This window comes from Muscardinus avellanarius (genome assembly GCF_963383645.1).
Source record: "Muscardinus avellanarius genome assembly, chromosome: 13".
NCBI lineage: Eukaryota > Metazoa > Chordata > Mammalia > Rodentia > Gliridae > Muscardinus > Muscardinus avellanarius.
Genome location: NC_137799.1, coordinates 41008660 through 41023037, shown reverse-complemented (window position 1 = coordinate 41023037; position 14378 = coordinate 41008660). Strand labels below are relative to the sequence as shown.

At 47.0% G+C, this 14378-nt stretch overlaps 1 protein-coding gene across 1 annotated transcript in view; it reads left to right on the top strand.

Annotated features, from left to right (window-relative positions):
• The window catches only part of DNAI1 (dynein axonemal intermediate chain 1), a gene marked incomplete at both ends in the record, with an annotated part of 67620 nt that overhangs the window by 24797 nt on the left and 28445 nt on the right, over positions 1-14378 (top strand). The window contains 8 exons of the mRNA XM_080709383.1: positions 745-843; positions 1034-1114; positions 5927-6053; positions 6304-6425; positions 6667-6786; positions 7994-8053; positions 9951-10085; positions 14042-14126. Of these exons, the coding sequence (XP_080565509.1) occupies positions 745-843; positions 1034-1114; positions 5927-6053; positions 6304-6425; positions 6667-6786; positions 7994-8053; positions 9951-10085; positions 14042-14126 (829 nt within the window). The remainder of the gene's footprint in view (positions 1-744; positions 844-1033; positions 1115-5926; positions 6054-6303; positions 6426-6666; positions 6787-7993; positions 8054-9950; positions 10086-14041; positions 14127-14378) is intronic.

Genomic DNA, 14378 nt, shown 5'->3' with positions numbered 1-14378 from the left:
AGGCTGGCTTCGAACCGGTGCGATCCTCCTGTCTCAGCCTCCCAAGCGCGGGGATTACAAGCATGCGCCACCACGCCCGGCTTTAAGAGTAACTTTAGCCGGGCATGGTGGCGCATGCTTGCAATCCCAGTACTTGGGAGGCTGAGACAGGAGGATCATAAGTTTATGGCCAGGCTCAGCTACTTAGTGAGGTCTTCAGTAACTTAGTGAGACCCTGTTTCAAAATAAAGAATGAAAAAGATAGGGGTGGGGGTGTAGCTTGGAGGTAGAATGCCTCTGGGTTCCATCCTTACTACCATGTATAAGAAAAGAAAGTAAATTTACAGAGGCAAATTGGAAGGTCAAGTATAAAAAAGGTCAAGTATAAATTTGAGTGAATGTTGTTTAAATACTAGCTTGGCATCCTTTCTGGCAGCTGGTTGTGGACATTAGCTTCCAGGCTTTAGTGAAGGCAGTAGAGAGGAGCCAGTTCTTCTGGTCCTACAACTGGGGCCACCACAGCGTTCCAGCTAGGCCCTGATGACCCAGCGTGGAGGTGGCTGTGGCCTTTGAGGCACTGAGAACTCTGGTCTGAGCAGTTCCTCTGGAATCTTCCATGAGTGTCTGTGGTATGTTTTATATTCTATGTACAGCAGGCAGAGCTGGGCTTCTGGGAGGACTTGTGAATGAAGGGGCTTCCTGCAGCACTGCAAGAACCTAAACAGTCCAGGTACTCCCCGACCCTCATGGGAGGTTTTTGTCTAGGATGAAGACTCAGGGACTGAAGTGGGAGAAGGGACAGACGAATGGGCCCAGTCCAAAGCCACAGTTAGACCTCCCGACCAGCTGGAGCTGACTGATGCGGTGAGTGGAGAGCTTCCTACCCTTGCTCCTTCTGCCTCCTCCAGCTTCCGAAATGTGTCCTTCCATAGTATGGATTAAAGCCCACACAGAACCTGGGTGTGAGATGCCTGCTGGTACCCGAGGGGGCCTTTATACCCAAAGGGGTGGGAGGACCTTCATGTATGACCCTCTTGGTATTTTTCTCCTTCAGGAACTAAAGGAGGAGTTTACCCGGATCTTGACAGCCAACAACCCACATGCCCCCCAAAATATTGTCAGGTACAGCTTCAAAGTAAGTCATCCCCTCCTGGGCAAGTTCCCTGTGTCTCCTTGGACTGGCAGTGATTTGCCACATTGCAAAAGCCTCTTGGCTCTTCTGGAGGAGATCACTTTTAAACTGAGGTCTTTGACTGGAATCCTGGGGTTTTACAAAGAGTTTTCCAGAGATTTTTGGAATTTCTTTATGCATCTCCCTCTCAGTCTTATTAAAGGGCCTTAAAAGCCCCACAGAGTCACTCTTTTCAAGGCTCTTGAAATGGATTATTTAGTCAGAAAAATACTTTTCCAGTATGTAGAACATCTTTTTCACTGACATAACCAGTGGATTTTCAGAAGCTGGGTTTTACTCCAGCCAGATACCTGGGTAGAGCATGAATGCCCGTCTGGACAGGAAGGAACTGGCCTCCCCACCATCCCCGGTCTTCCCCAAGAAGAAGCCTTGGAAGGCTCCAGAATCGGTGTCCCTTAGCATCAGGGCAAAGCAGGCAGGTGACCCTGTCATGGCCTTCCTTTAGTATTCATGGCGTAGGCGAGTTCTCACTTGGTAGAAGCTTCTGTGGCATGTCTTTATGGGGGACAACACTGTTCTCAGCCATAGCAAGGTCGGTTCCTATGAGTAGGGATTGAAAAGGGTTTCAGAGTACATTTGGAGCTAAAACAGAATGGATGCTTATGTGTCTTATTTCATTTTGAGACCATTTGTTCTATGCTTACTTTGTGCCTTTTGATAAAGGAATGATAATTATCTTCATTTAATGGAAACTAAGGTTAAGTTAGATAAAACAACTGGGTGCAGTGACACACACCTGTAATCTCAATTCTTGGGAGGCTGAGACAAGACGATTGCAGATTCGAGGCCAATGCATGGTAACTTAGTGAGATTTTTTTTTTTTTTTTTTTTTTTGTGGTACTGGGGTTCCTGGAAGCCCTTCTCCGGGCTACACTCCCAGACCTATTTTCTTTTTCTTTTTGGAAACAAGGTCTCTTAAGCCAGTGAGGCTGGCTTCGAACCAGCGTGATCCTCCTGTCTCCGCCTCCCAAGTGTGGGGATTACAAGCGTGTGCCACCACGCCTGGCTAGTGAGATCTTATTTAAAAATAAAAAATAAAAAGGGTTGGGGATAGGCTAAGATAGGAGATTATTTTGTGTGTGTGTATGTGTGTGTGTGTGTGTGTGTGTTTTAGTTTATTGAGAAATAGTTTATATACCATACTAAAGTATACAATTCAGTGGCATTTAGTATATTACAGATTATGCAGCCACTGACACATTGATGGCAATGGCAGGGGAACACATGGTAGAGGAAACTGCTCCCCTCAAGGCCTGAAATGGAAAGAAGAAGGTGCTGGGATCCTACTCCCATTTTTTTTTTCAGTACTGGGGATTGAACCCAGGGGCATTCTACCTTCAAGCTATACCCCCAGCCCTATTTTTTTTTAAATTGAGGCACTGTAGTCATGCATCTTAATGGGGTACAAGATGGTGGAGGCATACATGCACACATCACTCATTTAGCCCTCCCCCAATTCCCACCCCATTCCTCCCTCTCCCCCCGTCTCATGTTTGGTTTAGTGATTGACTTTTATGTTTGTGAATGTACATCATGTACATTAGGGGATTTTCCTCTTCCCCTTCCTAACCCCTCATTTAGGTCGCCTTATTTGCTCATCTATGGTATCTCCTTCTTTGTCTAGAGTTCCTCCTATTACCATTTCCCCCCCTAGCTTCTGCATATTAGGAAGAGCATCTGTTTTTTTTTTGCTTTTTGTGACTAATCTCACTTATTGACACATTAATTTTAAAACATTTTTATTTCTCCCCAAAGAAACTTCACACCTCTTTGCTGTCACTACTCCATCCTCCATCCCTTTGAGTCCTAGGCAACACTAGCCTGTTTTCTGTCTCTGTAGACTTGCCTATTTTGGACTTTTCATGTAATGGAATCATATAATATGCGGTCTCCTGTGACTGGCTTTTTTCTCTCAGTAAACGTTTTCAATTCATCTGTGTTGCAGCTTATGTTGATACTTCATTTCTTTTTGTTGGCAAATAATGTTCCATTGTATGAATCTACTGCATTTTATTTAGCCATTCATCAGTCGGTGGATATTTGGATTGCTTCTGCTTTTTGGTTATAATGAATAATGCTGCCATGAACATTGGTATGCAAGTCTTTGTGAAAATTTTCTTGAACCCACTGCTTCTTAGTCAGATTATGTAGCCAACCTCTCCACAAAGAGGCTGAGACAAATCTGGGAGTGTTTCTTGAAAGGTGCTATGCGTGCATTTTTCTGAGGGCCTCCCTCAGGCAGCCTGTAAGGTTTCACCCTCCTTCATGTTGTGCTGGAGCGTGGCGCACCCTCCAGACTCCTGCCCTGACATCAGAAAGAGTCCCTCTAGGACTCAGGAGCTGGCCAGGGTAGGCGTGTTACACTGTGGGTCTCAGTGAGCTCCTCTTGGTCCTCCTTTGAGTCGACTACCTGATGTGTAAACCTGGGCTCCCAAGAATCTCACCTCACCCAGCCTTCCATAGCCTCGCAGGCCTGCCTGCCTCACCCACACAGCTGCTCCCCATCTCATTGGTCTTGAAATCCAAGCGCCTTAGGTCTCCAAGGTTGCCACTTTCCCTCACTGTGCTGGAGAGTGGAAGCAGATGGCTCTGATCTAGGCATGTCCTCCTTTCACAGAAGCAATGGAGTCTAAATTCCATTCCTAAACTGCAGAGGAAATTCCAAGTCAACTGCTGGGGACAGAGTGGAGGTAAAGTCTCAAATGACAACTAAGTGGATAATTTATTCCCACGGGAACCTCTATTATCATAATAATAGTTTACCGTTTTTATTGAGCCTAACTATTGAATATTTATTCAGTGCATTTATTCTTTTATCTCAGTGCCTGATACACAATAGTTAAAAGTTGTTTTCATTATTTGCACTACCTTGTAAATTAGCTATCATTATCTTATTTGATAGATGAAAAAACTAGGGCTTAGAGTAAGTTAGCCCAAAGTCATGCAGATAATCAGAGGCAGACTAAGGATTTGAACTCCATTCTGCCTGCCTTCAAAGACTATGCTCTTAACTCCTGTACTTTCCCATCTCCCCATCCAGGTTACTGAAAGGAAAGGCTTTAAGGTGACTTCTTAGGGCCGAGCTTCTCAACATATGCAATAGTGAATATTCCAGCCCTCCAGGGACAGGTGGGTCTGGTACAGCTGGAGCCCATGGGCTGGTTTCCTTGCCTGTGAGTTTATCCAAGTGTGCCATGCTCATAAAATTATTTTCCATATGGCTAAAAATGGACTGGACATAACTTTTATTTTTTTAATTTTTTTGGTGGTACTGGGGATGGAACCCAAAGGCTTTCTACCTCCGGGCTATACTTCCAGACCTATTTTATATTTTATTTGGAAACAGGGTCTCACTAAGTTGCTGAGAGCCTCACTAAGTAGCTGAGGCTGGCTTCGAACCTGTGAAATCCTCCTGTCTCAGCTTCCCAAGCACTGGGATTATAAGCATGCACCACCATGCCAGGCTTGACATAACTGTTTTATTTATTTTAGTGTGTGTGTGTGTGTGTGTGTGTGTGTGTGTGTGTGTGTGTGTTACTGGAGATGGAACCCAGGGGCTTTTCTACTTCCAGGCTATACTCTCAGAACTATTTTATACTTTATTTGGAAACAGGGTCTCACTAAGTTGCTGAGAGCCTCATTAAATAGCTGAGGTTGGCTTTGAACCTGTGCAATCCTCCTGTCTCAGCCTCCTGTGTGCTGGGATTACAAGCATGCGTCACCATGCCAGGCTTGACATAACTGTTTTATTTATTTATTTATTTATTTATTTATTTATTTATTTGGCGGTACTGGGGATGGAACCCAGGGGCTTTCTACCTCCGGGCCACACTCCCAGACCTATTTTTATATTTTATTTGGAAATAGGGTCTCTTAAGCCAACTGAGGCTGGCTTCAAACCTGCACGATCCTCCTGTCTCAGCCTCCCAAGCGCGGGGATTACAAGCGTGCGCCACCACGCCTGGCGACATAACTGTTTTAAAAGAAGGAGTGTAGGAGCCTCTGATTTCCAAGTCAATTTTTGTGGTTGCTATTATGCTGGTCAATGAGAATAAATCTCCAAACATCAGATTATAGGCTCTATGAAAACAGGGAATTGTGTCTGCTTTTGCCCAGCTTTTTAACTCCAGCACCTAGAAAAATCCTTGGCATTCTGTGGCTGTTTAAAAATTATTTATTGAAGAATGAATGAACATGGCTGCCTGGGATTTAAGCCTAATTCTGCTTCTCATTTGCTGTGTGACTCAGACAAGTGCCAAACCCAAACCTTCTTTGGATCTCTGTGGGCCTTTTGGATGGAACCAGGAGGATTGGGGATTTGATTTTTTTCTGACCATTTATCCAGCTCTGGCATCACTTAGTGGAGAGAGGCCATGCCAAGTGTATGGCTGATTAGGTCTGGTTTTCTCAGGGTCTGTAGCAAGGCAGGTGAACTGTGATCCCTTGGCATGGGTAAAGGAGACAAGGCATCACAGTCAGGGATAGATTAACATGCAGCTGTTTTGAGTTGTAAGGGCAAGGTATTTTAAAATAAGTCTGATGAAAACTAACCAACAACAAAAAATACACTTAGTTTCATTTACTTCCTCTTCTTTAAGCTGAAATACAGTGAAAACATCAGGTTAATTGAGGACTTGGTGAGTCATATTTCTTCTAACAAGATGGACTATGTGACCTTGGAGAGTAAGGGCAGACGAGATTAAAATCACAGCCCTTTTGGAGACCCTCGGTCTGACTCAGCCCCTCTCTCCTTAGGAAGGCACATATAAGCTTATTGGCTTTGTGAACCAACTGGCAGTTCACTTCAGCCAGGTTGGGAACCTCGTCCCCAAAGACTCTGACGAAGGACGGCGGCAGCACTACCTTGATGAGTTAGCAACAGGTAGGACTCTGGACCATCCTGAGGCTGCAGCCCTGAGTCTGGTCCCCTTCCTCTAGACACTCTGAGGAGCTGATCCCTATGATGAACTGTACAGAGCCTCTACTTACATAATGCCTGATAGATGGCTATCCTAAATAGGCCTACAAGCTAATCCCCAACACTCGGGACATACATGATCTAAAAGACCCTTCCTGCCAGGGGCTGGGGAAGCAGACCTGGACTTTGAGCTCACTGGCAGTATCCTACCAAGGTTCACAGGAGTCTGCCAAGGTAGTGGTTTCAGACACAGAAAACCTTGAGGAAGACGAAGAGCCCAAAGAAGCAGAAGCTGAAGCTGAAACTGGGAGTCAAACAGATGTGCCTGTAGTTGAGGTATGGATGATGTTGCTCTTCACCCACCCCTTCCAGCTTAAGCCATGGATGGAGGCTTTAGGGATGATGCCGGGGTAGAAGGAGGGGGGCTGAAGGTGAGAACTCAGAGGCTGCGGGTGCCATACATCTGGCAGCATCCTCGCTCCTGCTCCTTCTGCTTTACCCCTCCTGGTTGCTACCACCTCCCTTTCACAGCTGAGTCCCGGTCCTGTGAATCTTTATTTTAGGTCTTTATTTCCAGGTAGTCGAAAAAGTGAATGAAGAAGAAATCATGGCTCCTAAGCAGCCCAAGGAGCGAAAGCTCACTAACAAGTTTAACTTCAGTGAGAGAGCCTCACAGACCTTCAACAACCCTCTCCGGGTAGGCCCCACTGTTGTCCCTTTGCTTTGAATCTCCATGTTGTTCATGGCAGGGAAGAAGAAGGCATGACCCCAGTCCCGGCACCCTCAGGTCGGCAGGGGCGATGAGGTGGACCACAGTTTATCTCTCCAAGGAGAGGTGGGAGCACATGTTCAAGTCTGTGAGCCATGTAGGCAGTTCAGAGGGAGGGAGGGGGAGGCTAGACTCCTACAACTCTACTGAGAGATTGCAATTTGAGCCAAGCTTTGAAGAGGAAGTAGAAGTCAGGACCTGGGGATGAGAGAGGAGGTTACATGTGCCAGTTGGTGGGGAGCATAGGAGCCAGCTCAGCTGAAGTTGATGGTCTTCATGGTAGACCAGATGGAAAAAGGTAGAGGGTTCCCTGACTTTTAAGTGTGGAGGATGCTAAGAACCAGGTCGTAGGACCCTCACATGGTTATAGGTGAGAGACTCACATATACAAGGGCAATGTCCTACACAAATGAATCTGTGATGGAGGCCGAGGCCTACAAGGTAAGTTTTTGGCAGCACCTCATCACCCCGTGTCATCCCTGTGTCAACACTGGACATCCTGAGTGATAAATGATGGGGAGGGACTGACTTCCCTTGGCAATGCCAAAGACCCCAGTATAGGGAGATACCTTGTTAGAGCAAAGGTCATTAGTCCCAGTGTCTGTGGGAGGCTGACTTCTATGCCCTCTGTTTGGAGCTTGGCATCAGGCTGGCTTCTTGTAGATTTATCTATCCCTGATTTAGAATTTGTTTTTTTTTTTACTGTCCTTTCTTTTGTTTTTAAGTTTAATCTATTTATTTATTAATCTATCTGCTTGTTTATTTTTTGGTACTGGGGATGGAACCTAGGGGCATTCTACCTTCAAGTTATACCACCAGTCCTTTCATTAATTAATTAACTAATTAATTAATTTAGAAATAGTCCTGTTAAGTTGCTGAGGGTTTACTGCCCTTTCTTGCTTGCTTAGATTTCTTCTGAAGCAGCCAAATAGAAAATATGGATATATATATATATATATATATATATATATATATATATATATATATATATTCACTCAATCTTTTTCCCAGGCTTCTCTTTACTTCCCCAGCTTTGTGTCCCATCCCTTCCTGAGCTCCAACAAAAATGCTTCTCCCAAAGGTAAGTGAGAAGCAGCCAAGGGCTTTCTATGGATTTCCTGTCCTTGTTCTCTAGGATCGGGAATGCCAGATGGAGCCTCCTCCCAGGACAAACTTTTCAGCCACAGCCAATCAGGTAAGATCCTGGGCCAGCCTGAAACCCATCACCACCCCTCCTCCTATGCATCTTTGTCATATGCAATAGCAAAGGAGACTGTCCCAGTTACGGACTTCTCTAGCAGTCTTTCCTGCTCATTCTTTCACTCCCTCACCCATTGTCCTGAGCATCCAGTTTCTGAATACCAAACACATGTGACTGTAGGTTCCAACATAGTGAGCTCTGACCAGCCATATGCCCCCAGGACAAGACTGCTCATGCTGGAAACTTTCATGGCTTCTGGAGTTTCCTCCAGGACAAGAATGTTTGTTCTCATGGACTTACTGGAGCCCATGGCACCCTGTGGCTGCCTGAAGTAATGGCACTCTGGCCCTGCTTTCCCAGCAGCCCACAGCATTCTTATAGACCTCCCCCCCTTGTTCCTTAAGTCCTCCTAGATGGCCATGCTGATTTGGGCAGGATATGGTGCTGGGAGACCTGACCTCAGGCCCCAACTGTTCCTACTGTAAGATCCTGGGAAACATGCCTTAGTCTTTCTTTCTTTTCTTTCTTTTCTTTCTTTCTTTCTTTCTTTCTTTCTTTCTTTCTTTCTTTCTTTCTTTCTTTCCTTCCTCTCCCTTCTCTTCCTTTGTACTCAGAATTAAGCTGAGGGGCATTCTACCTTCAAGCTATATACTCCCAACACTTTTAGCTTTTTTAAATTTTGAAACAAGGTCCTGCTACATTGCTAAGGGTCTCACTAAATTGCTGAGGCTGGCTTGAACCTGTGATTCTCCTGTTTTAGCCTCCCAAGTGCTGGGATTACAGGTGTGTATCAAAACACCTGGCTCTCAGTTCTTTTCTTTTCTTTTCTTTTTTCCTTTCCTCCTCCTCCTCCTCCTCCTCCTCCTCCTCCTCCTCCTCCTCCTCCTCCTCCTCCTCCTCCGTGTGTGTGTGTGTGTGTGTGTGTGTGTGTGTATGTGTGTGTGTGTTACTAGGGATTTAACCCAGAGGCATTCTACCTCCAAGCTATACTCCTAGTCCCATTTTTTACTTTTATTTTTATTTTGAAACAGGGCATCACTAGGTTGATGAGAGTCTCACGATTTATTGAGGTTGGCCTCAAACCTGTGATCCTCCTGTCTCCGCTTCCCAAGTATTGAGATTACAGGCATGTGCCATCACATCTGGTTCTGTTTTTTTCTTAAAGTCTTGGTTTCTGTCAAGATGACAAGCTGCCTCCCAGGGTGATTGGAGGGCTTTGAAGAAGAACAAATGCTGAAGTACTTTTCAGTGTGGAGTACTGGCCTGCGAGTGGATTTTTATATGTAAGGTGTGCCTATCTGGCCTCCAGGTGGCAGTGACTGTCCAGCTCTGGGTGATCTGTGGCATCTGCCCAATGCCAGGCCCTTGCTGCTTCCTCTGCTACTATCCTTGGGCTTTCCTTTCTTCAAATCCAATTGACAGTGGTTCCTTACCTTTTCTCCTTTTAATGCTAAAGTGTGGTCAGAGCTGTAGACAGCCAGCCTGAACCAGTATGTTTATCTCATCTCTGTGGGGGAGACATTTTTACAATTTTCTAATTCAGAGTCTTATAAATCACCAAGAAAAATGTGAGCTAGCCTGCTGTTTGCCCATTTGTTCTGCTCAGTAGGGGTTGTGGAACAAATGTTGATCTCTAGCTGAAGATTCGGACCCTGGGTTTCAGGGTGAATAAGCCCAGCCCAAATGTACCCCGAAAGCTTCTTCATCCTGTCCCAGGGCTGATGGTTATCAGGGAAGGCAGACACTGAATATATAATGGGAAACATAGAGGATGCCTCGGAGGCCTGTGACAGGGTTTAGGTGGCCAGCCGCTCAGGCCCTGAGGCTGAAGAGGAGCTGGCTGGGTGAAGGCTGTGCTCTCTCATGATCCTTTCACCTTGCCCTTGCCTAGTGGGAGATCTATGATGCCTACGTAGAGGAGCTTGAGAAGCAGGAAAAAACCAAAGAGAAGGAGAAGACAAAGACCCCAGTGGCAAAAAAAATGGGAAAGATGGCCATGAGGAAGCTGACATCTATGGAGTCACAGGTTTGGCATGGGGAAACATAGCTCTGTCACAGAATGTTTGAGTGGGACCTTGGCCCCTGGGTACACAGAAGCCTGGCTGCCTGGGAGGGCTTCACATATACTTATAAGGTTGCTACTGTTAAGGCATAAATAGTTCTTTTGGGGGGGAGGAACATAACAATTGCCTCTTGTAGTCTATACCTCCAACCCCCTCAGTTTGCTATATGTCTGAAGGCTAGCAGGGATTCAGATCACTGGTCTAGGACATGATATTTCTTGAAAGCATTATATGCATCCTAAGAGCTGGGAGGTCTGCTAATGGTGGGAACAGGAGTGTGAGGATAGGCATCACTTCTCTGGGGCTTGTGAGGGTGAGGAGCTCTTCTGTCCTCGTGTTTAAATTGTACCTGACACTTAAAGTGAGCCTTTGGGGTCCAATATCCACATCAAAGATGATCACAAGTACCATCAATGACAGACCAATGCATGTAGCCACCCTGGGCTGGAGCCATGAGGAGCTTTGTGGAGGAGCCAAGTAGGAATCATTATGAAGGTCAAGGAATGTAGCCACCATAAGCTTGGGGTTAGTGTTGGAATTATGGAGATGCAACTAGAGGGAGTCACTGCAGGGAATATCACCACAGGAGATGCTGAAGGGACATGCTACCCCTTCCTGGGCTCTTCGTCTTCCTCGAGGTTTTGTGTCTGAAACCACTACCTTGGTGGACTCCTGTGAACCTTGGTAGGATACTGCCAGTGAGCTCAAAGTCCAGGTCTGCTTCCCCAGCCCCTGGCAGGAAGGGCCTTTTAGACCATGTATGGAGCCACATTCCATGTGTGGAGATCAGAATGGGTGTGACCTGCGATGGAAGAGGCTGCAAGAAATGGGGGCCTGGCTTCAGCACCTTGGAGAGCTCCCATGGCAGGCTCTGGGGAGTGGTTCTGCTTGGCTCCAGAATAAAAGCCAGGCCAGTTCAAGGTGGTTCTGTTTCTTTTGTCTGAGTCATGCCCTCTTCCTCTTAATTTTCTGTTCCATGACTCTGATGATGTCACATTTTAGGGGAGGCTTGAGAGTCCCCTGCATGGCACATTAATTCATAGACACCATCACAAATTTCATTCAGTCACTGACTGGGCATTCAGTGATCACAGCCTTAGTGGGTGCTGGAACTCTAGTGAGAAATGGATCTCCTGTCCTGGGAGCTGATCTTGCATATCGTTGGTTTTTCCTAAATTATTCCCCAGAAGTTAGAGGCTTTAGAGGAGCCTCTGGCCTGGGTCAGAGTTCATGTGAAAGTCTGTCAGGGTTTTGGCTATGGGCTCTGTTCTGGGACCCATGGTTGCAGTTATAATAATCAGGGCCCCAAAACAGAGGAAAAGTTCCTATGGCTGAGACTGGAAACTGGCTTTAGGTCAAAGCCCTGCCAGAGTTGTAGTATAACACCCTCAGAGAGGAGGGACTGCTCCCTCTATCCCATCTGGCTCTTCCAGCTCCACTGACATGAGAGGCTGGGATCCATGCAGATTCCAGCCCTCTGGACCAAGAAGTCATAGTGAAGAAAGGATATTGGGAAGTATAATGTACACCCAGTGCCTTGCGCATCAGTGTCTAAAGGAATTGACCTTTAATTGGAAATCCCAAGCACTGAGCCAAGCCATTTATGGAGTAAAATGATAGTAGTAGTCACTTCCCCTTTCCCCAGGCCCAGGGTTGGGGCAGAATAATACCCTTTCCTCAAAGACCCAGGTCTTTTTTTTTTTTTTTGGTGGTGGTACTGGGGTTCCTGGAAGCCCTTCTACCTCCGGGCTACACTCCCAGACCTATTTTTACATTTTTATTTGGAAACAGGGTCTCCTAAGCCAGCGCACACGGCTGGCTTCGAACCTGCACGATCCTCCTGTTTCTGCCTCCCAAGCGCGGGGATTACAAGCGTGCGCCACCACGCCCGGCAAAGACCCAGGTCTTTAGGTGTGCTGGAGAGGTGAAAAAAGAAGTAAGTTTGTGATACCCTATAGGAAGGTCTCCAGTGATGGACCTCAGGTCTCAGTATTAATAATGATTTGACTGAATGCACAGAAAGGAGTGAACTTGTCCAATCTGATTAGGCAGGAATGGAGAAGAGGGCTCAGAGGCAGAACCAATACAGATGCGGCTGCTCAAGTAGCATAACATCCAGAACAAGAGAGGTGATACGCTGCGGTACTCCAGCCACAGCTGGAGCCCTGAGTGTCCCAGGGCCAGGAGAAGGGTAATCAGGCTAAGAAGACTGGCCCTCTGGGGCAAGAGCATGGGCCCTGGAGTCCATAGACCTGGGTTTACATTCTGGCTTTTCACTTATTAGCTGAGGCTATCTGCATCTTCTGTTTTCTCACCTATAATGCCATCTTAATAATATCTACTTTGCAAGCTTTTTATAAGAACCCAAGATAATGTATGTTCATCTCCTAGCATCATACTTTTCTTCTACTGGTCTGTGGTAGCAGCTCTTGTTCCTGACATCCCATGCCATGGCTGATGGGGCTGGGAGAGGCCACCTGAGGAAATGCTGGCCTGGGGGCATGAGGCATGACCCTCTATGTAGAGCAGCTCTTGCCATGCACACAGTTAGGACCTTGGGGAGGAAGCCCCGGGAGGCAGGCTTCAGCTAGCTGACACCTGGCCACAGAAGTGCTGCGCCACGCAGGGAGAGCCAAGCTTGCAGGAAGCTGCTGAAGGAGAGGACCGTGCTTTTCAGGGAGCAGCTGGGACCGCGTGGACTCTGAGGACTGTGATTGTGAGACTCTCATGTCTGTCCTCTTTGGTCTGTTTTCTGGTACATGTTTGGAATCAGTTTGAGGTGGGGCAAAAGACCCTCAAAGGACAGTCCCCAGATGCCATGTAATAAGCTTGCACTGCTCTGCCACAGGCTTCCTCTGGCAACACTCCCCGTCACCGCCAGGAGCCAGCTTCAGTCGGAGCATGGGCATCTTGCAGTTAGCCCTACAACGGTCCGATGAGGCGAATGCTGCCGCCATCCGCCCCCACTCCTTCACATGGCTCCGTGACTCAAAGAAATTGAGTAACTTGCTCAGGGTTGTCATTCGGCCCTCTACTGACAGGATGGGACAGAAGTGCAGATCCGAGTGTCTCTAGAACCTACTCTCTTCACTGCTACCTGACAGCGCCGCCAGTGCTGGGAAGGCGGGTCCTCAGGGGCTGTCTGCTCGGCCCTGGATGCCCTCCGCAGGGCTGCCCGCTCAGCAGCTCCACTCCAGCCACCTGCCCTGAACGCTGGGCCTTTCTTGCCAGCCCCAGCCACTTTGCTCCTCTGTTACTCTGCCTAGTGGTTCACCTTTTAGATTTTTAGAACTGTACACAGTAATACTCAAAATGAGTCATTCTCTCTTATTGAAACTTGGCCTTCTCTTTGATCTGGGCAGTGGGCAGGACCCTGGGATTGGGAGTCTTGTTTTGCATTGTACTCCGTGTGTACAAGGATGGCTTTCCCCTCTTTGGACCTCTGTGACTTCCTCAACCTGTGTCTAAAAAAGGGGGTTGGACCAGGAGATCCCTTGAGGCCTTCAATGAGAGGCTGTCATTCCCTGAGCTGGTGAAACCTCTCCGTCCCCACTGCAGATGCCTCCAAGCTATCTTTGTCTGCTCTCCCCTCCAACACCCTGCCTGGGCTCTCTTCAATACCTGAGCTTGTGCTCAGAGAGATTCCTTCTCCAAGACGAAAGGGCATGAAGAAGGCTCTGTCCAGGGACCAGCTATATCAGTTCAGACCTCTTGTGGCACCTGTGAGGGAGGGGCTCCTGGAAGGCAGCGGTGGGGCGAGTTGGACCTTGAGCCACACAGAGACACCATTACAAAGCTATCTGGAGTGGGCGGTCTCAGGGAAGTACTGCTGAGCCAATTGCAAGTCTGGGCTCTAGCTCAGGGCATATGACCCTGCAAGGTGCTAGCTTATGAGGATGTGACTTCTGTATCCCCACAGAGTGATGATATCACCAAAGTGTCCCAAGCTGCTAAAATTGTGGAGCGTATGGTCAACCAGAATACATATGATGATGTTGCCCAAGGTAAGATTTAAGGTACTAGTACTAAAAATCCCTCACAGAAGGCTAACATTTGAGTGTCCCATGGTAGTCCCTATAGATGCAAAGGAAAAAATCCATCCATCCTCTGTTCATTGAGGAGACAAGATTTTTTGTGTGTGTCTGGTACTGACGATTCCACCTCCAAGTTATAACCCTAGCCTATTTTATTATTATTATTATTATTATTATTATTATTAATTATTATTTGGTGGTACTAGGGGTAGAACCCAGGGG